The sequence below is a fragment of the Dendroctonus ponderosae genome, unplaced genomic scaffold, assembly GCF_020466585.1.
Source record: "Dendroctonus ponderosae isolate FM_Combo_2020 unplaced genomic scaffold, Dpon_F_20191213v2 Dpon_F_20191213_4, whole genome shotgun sequence".
NCBI classification, from domain to species: domain Eukaryota; kingdom Metazoa; phylum Arthropoda; class Insecta; order Coleoptera; family Curculionidae; genus Dendroctonus; species Dendroctonus ponderosae.
The window spans coordinates 1,898,444-1,903,172 of record NW_026018611.1 but is presented as its reverse complement, the minus strand read 5'-3'; the positions used below and the strand labels follow the sequence as shown (position 1 = coordinate 1,903,172).

Here is a 4,729-nt window from a genome sequence, read left to right as displayed (position 1 = left end):
TTTCAGTGGAACAGCGAATTCTTTGAGCAGACGGATGGAGTAGCAATGGGCAGCCCTCTTAGTCCAGTGATAGCCAACTATTTTATGGAAAAATTTTAGAAGAACGCTCTGGACACAGCCGTGAGGAAACCTAAGTGTTGGTTTCGCTATGTTGATGACACTTTTGTTGTTTGGGGCCATGGTCTGACTGAACTTGAACACTTCCTGAGGCACCTCAACTCAATAAACCCTAAAATTCAATTCACTATGGAAGTGGAGAAGGATGGGCTACTGCCTTTTTTGGATGTCTTGGTGACCAGAAAAGCCAACGGAAAGCTGGCCCACACGGTGTACAGAAAACCGACACACACCGACCGGTACCTGCACAGTGGTTCAAACCATCCTCCCAGTCAGAAAAGAGGAGTCATCAAAACTCTCACCGAAAGAGCCAGAAGAATCTGCGAACCAGCCGAGTTAGAGAGAGAATTAAAACAACTGGAAAGGACCTTCGGTTGGAATGGACACAGTAAGAAAGATTTCAATAGAGCAATTCGACCAAAAAACAGTGAAGCTCGCTCGGAGACAACAGAGACGCATGATGAGCATAAGAGTTGGGCTTGCCTCCCGTACATACATGGAGTCACGGACAGGATCGGCAAGATATTGGGGAAACACCAAGTTAAAACCATTTTCAAACCAACTCGAACCATCCAACAGACTTTGAGATCGGCCAAGGACAAACGGGATCCCTTATCAGCAGCAGGAGTCTACAGAGTTCCGTGCAGCTGTGGAATTTACCTCCCATTTACTGAAATACCATGAATTTTGATCCCACCATTTCAAACGTGAGTACCCCAGGCCATTTCCGTTACAATACATTTTCTTGCGCTTGTATTCAAATTGCGCTCAAAATCGCCTTTGCAAAAATTCAAACATCGAATCTGGTCCAATTTCAGACAATTGACGCTTGGACTACAGGCGGTAAGGCTAAGTGGAAGGTAGTTTCGATACGCTGCAGCCTCACGTAGTGGACTTTTACACACGGCTGTCAGACAGAGGTCAATGTTTTCTTCCATATAATCGCATCAGTTTAGTAAGCGGGTCCAAAGTATTTGACGAATTTGTCCACCGCAGTTGTGGACGAAACGTCAGGAAGAAATTCCCATTGACCAGGGCTTCAAAGCCCGGAAAATATTTCTAAATGTAATTTAACTGGCCGTGAAAGCCTTCATAGTCTGATAACACTCTCTATGTCGGGGAAGCAGCGTGGAAGACGCACCTACCTGTATTTGGCTTGCAGCGACTTCTCCATGTTGTAGAGGTTGCGTCTGTCCACCTCGAAGCCCGCAGGAACCAAGTGGGTGATATCGGTGGTTTGGCTCAGCTTCATGTCGGCGAAGAGCGCAGCCATTTCCGCGGACTTTTTCACCGAGAGGGCGTCCGTGCAGGCCCCAGTGGTGATTGCCGACTGAACCTTTTGCATTCCTGCGAAATTCCTGCGGTTATCAAGCCCCGAGGCGCTGAACAGCCGAACGACTTGCCTGGGTCTGTGCCAGTGCTTCTGGTGGCGTGCCAGTAGTCGCAGACGTTGGCGCACAACGCTGTGCCGCTCTGCAACTGCGCAAGCTCCTGCAGGCCTCCATCGCGAGCCAACTTCAGCAGCTCGTAGTCCATGGCGGACATTTTCTGGCCGCTCAGCCCCAGCTGGAAGTTCTGCATGGCGACGATGCTGTCGGTGACCGCCAACCCCGAATGGCTGTTGCGCCTCTTCTGCTGCAGCAGATCCCGAGGGGCGCAGCTGGAGTGGACGCGCTCGCTGCCGTACTTCTGCTTGCTGCGCAGCCTCTCGTAGTACCCTGCACAGATTACAGAGTATAGATTGGACAGTTATGCATTTAAATTGTTTTTTTCCCGCCAAAATGATTTTGCTAAATGCAACCACAGAGAGGCGTCGTCCAAAAACCCAGAGGATCAGCTAATTGTTTGCATGCGTTTGTTTTGCACAAATGTCCATAAGAGGACTCTGAACATACAGTATTTTACAGTTAAGATTATTCCGTCAATTTTCAATCTTTCAGTCTATTAATGTTTTTAATTGATAAATAGAGACAATAAATGACTGAAACCCAGGAATGAATTTTGATTTGGAATATTAATAAATAAATAAAAAAAAACAACAGTTTAGTGCGCGAAACCATGCGGAAACCTGTGATGGCCCGCTGGGAATATCACAGTTAACCAACCCTAGTAATTTAGGTTATATTTAGGATGCTGGTTAATCTAAGATTAGGTGCATCAACAACAACAAAAAAAAATCAAGTACGAAAAGAGGACAGCGACTTTGTACCTTCACTTGGATTGGACATGTACTCCAAGCTCCTGGTGCTTTTGGTGTTGGAGTTGTTCTTGCACAGCTTGCGGTGTTGCTCGCTGTGCGCCGCCTTGCGGCACTTGGGGTGATGCGCGTGTCGCGCCCGGCTGCTGCATTGGCAGTAGCACTTGTTTGACTCTGCGCAGGAGTCGGTGTCGCAGTCGCAGTAGGTCAGGCTGGGGTCTGCGCCGCCCATGCCCTTCTCTCCTACACGCATCAACAAACTTTGGAAAAATCTCGTTTTTTTTATGACAGATTTCTTACTTCTTCCGTTCCCGAAGGGGCGTTGCCCCAAGCTGCAGTAGCACTTATCGGCCGATATGCAGGTGCAGGTGTCCGAATCGTACGAGCACTCGGAGCAGGACACGTACCCTGCAATCTAACCATTAGGGTGGGTGTTCGGGTGACTAGTGCAGAGGGGTACCTGAGGAGGAGTTGCGGTTCTGCATAGTGGCCAGCGCCTGCATGTTCTGGTACTTGTTGAGCCTCTGCTGGCGCTTCAAAGAGAAGAAGTCCGATTCCTCGCTGGTGCTGGCGCGATCGCGCCTCCTCGCCTTGCTGAAGTCGCCTGCAAGGTTTTTCGGTCTCACTCCATCCAAGGAAAACGCGGGGCGAGCTCACCGTGCATTTTCTTGCGGTAGTTGGGCTTCTTATTGCTCAGCTCCTCCTTGGGCCGAAAGGGCCTGGTGTCATACGAAGAGGTGCTGATGCTGCTCTCGGGCACTTTGGCGTCGATCCGCGCTTCAGCCTGCTGAAGCTCCACAGGTCTACTGCGGCCCTCCAGCAGCTTCGGCCCGCTCGGAGGCTTCAAGCTCTTCTGGAAAATGTGCTTCAGCCGCTTGAACTTGCCCGACACCAGCTTGTTCGGGTGCTTCTTCCCAGTTGCAGTCCTGCAAACCGCTCAAGGTTAACTTAACTTAAAGGTCTTGATCGAGCGCGAACGGTTACTTTTTGATGGTTTTCTTGCGCTGGCGGCGCATGATGCTTTTGCTCTTGAGATAGAGCTCGTCCTTGGTGAGGGTAACGGCCAGTTTGAGGAGGAACTCTTTGTAGATGGGCTTCAGGTCGTTGAAGGACATCCCGTCCGGGTCGATGATCACCGAGAGAATGTCGTCCATCGAGTGCAGCCCCTCTTGCATCGACAGTTCGTGGAAGATCTCCTTGAAGCCCAGTGGGGAGCCGCCGGTGGCCGATTCGTTATTCCTGCAACATCCAGAGTTGGTGCTTTGCAGAGTTTCAGCTGCTTGCCTATACCTGGACGCTTTGTTCTTGTAGCGCGTCAGGCCGCCGGTGTTGAGGAAACTGCCCGACCTGGGAATGGTCACCTTGGTGAAAATGTCCCCGGAGTTCTCCTTCTGCCGCACAGCGTCCTCGTTTCGCTTCCGGATGCTCTGCACCCTCTTCAGGCCCTTGTTGCTGTCGCTCACCATTTGCTTGATTTCCGCTGTGATCTGCTTCTGCTCCTTGCTCATGTACGTGCTCACTTTGTCTGCAAGCAGACGCCCAAACCTTGCCGGCAGTTCAACGCAGAGGTCCAGCAACTCACCGCTGAAACTCTTGGGCTTCGCCTCGTCTTCAGCGTTGTCCACCGTCGGTTTGATTGTGACGGGCTCCTCGTAGGGCATGATGGCGTCCACGTCTTGCTGCGCGGGCGCCTTGGGCGCCTTCTTTGACTTGGTGCTCTTCTTGGGCGGCTTGGCTGGAAGCAGCGGCTGCGTGTCTGAAACCTAATCCAGACTCTCAGGGCTGCCATTGGCTCGCCAGACTACGTACGTTGGTGTCGCTGCATATGGAAGAAGCGGCGCTGCTGCGTTTCCGCCTGGGCGGCCGGATTGGCATAGAGGGACCCTTTTCTACCATGGTGCTGGAGGCGGTGGACATGCACGTCGTCACGCCGTTCTTGTTCTTAGGCTTCCGCTCTTTGCTCTTCATGTGGTTGACCAGCGCCTTGTACAGGGTGGCCGCGATCACAATCGCGTCCTCTGAAGTCTGGCACACGAACCTGTGAGGATTCACGTTTAATCAGACTAGGAAGGCTTTCAGGGCCGGTCAAATCACATTTGGAAATGTTTTCCATGGGAATTTCGTCCACAACTGCGGTGGACAAATTCGTCAAATACTTTGGACCCGCTTACTAAACTTATGCGATTAAATGGAAGAAAACATTGACATCTGTCTGACAGCCGTGTGTAAAAGTCCACTACGTGAGGCTGCAGCGTATCGAAACTGCCTTCCACTCAGCTTTACCGCCTGTAGTCCAAGCGTCAATTGTCTGAAATTGGACCAGATTGCTCATTCGATGTTTCAATTTTTTCAAAGGCGATTTTGAGCGCAATTTGAATACAAGCGCAAGCCGACCAATGTATTGTAACGGAAATG

The 4,729-nt window shown here is 50.9% G+C and overlaps 1 protein-coding gene across 1 annotated transcript in view; it reads right to left on the bottom strand.

The window, feature by feature from the left end:
- Positions 1 to 1,262: 1,262 nt before the first annotated feature.
- Positions 1,263 to 4,729, bottom strand: part of LOC109543043 — a gene marked incomplete at both ends in the record, with an annotated part of 6,595 nt that continues 3,128 nt past the window's right edge. The window contains 10 exon segments of the mRNA XM_048665915.1: positions 1,263 to 1,464; positions 1,521 to 1,835; positions 2,327 to 2,557; positions 2,615 to 2,722; positions 2,775 to 2,918; positions 2,972 to 3,240; positions 3,299 to 3,553; positions 3,605 to 3,839; positions 3,897 to 4,077; positions 4,124 to 4,352. Coding sequence (XP_048521872.1) covers positions 1,263 to 1,464; positions 1,521 to 1,835; positions 2,327 to 2,557; positions 2,615 to 2,722; positions 2,775 to 2,918; positions 2,972 to 3,240; positions 3,299 to 3,553; positions 3,605 to 3,839; positions 3,897 to 4,077; positions 4,124 to 4,352 — 2,169 coding nt within the window.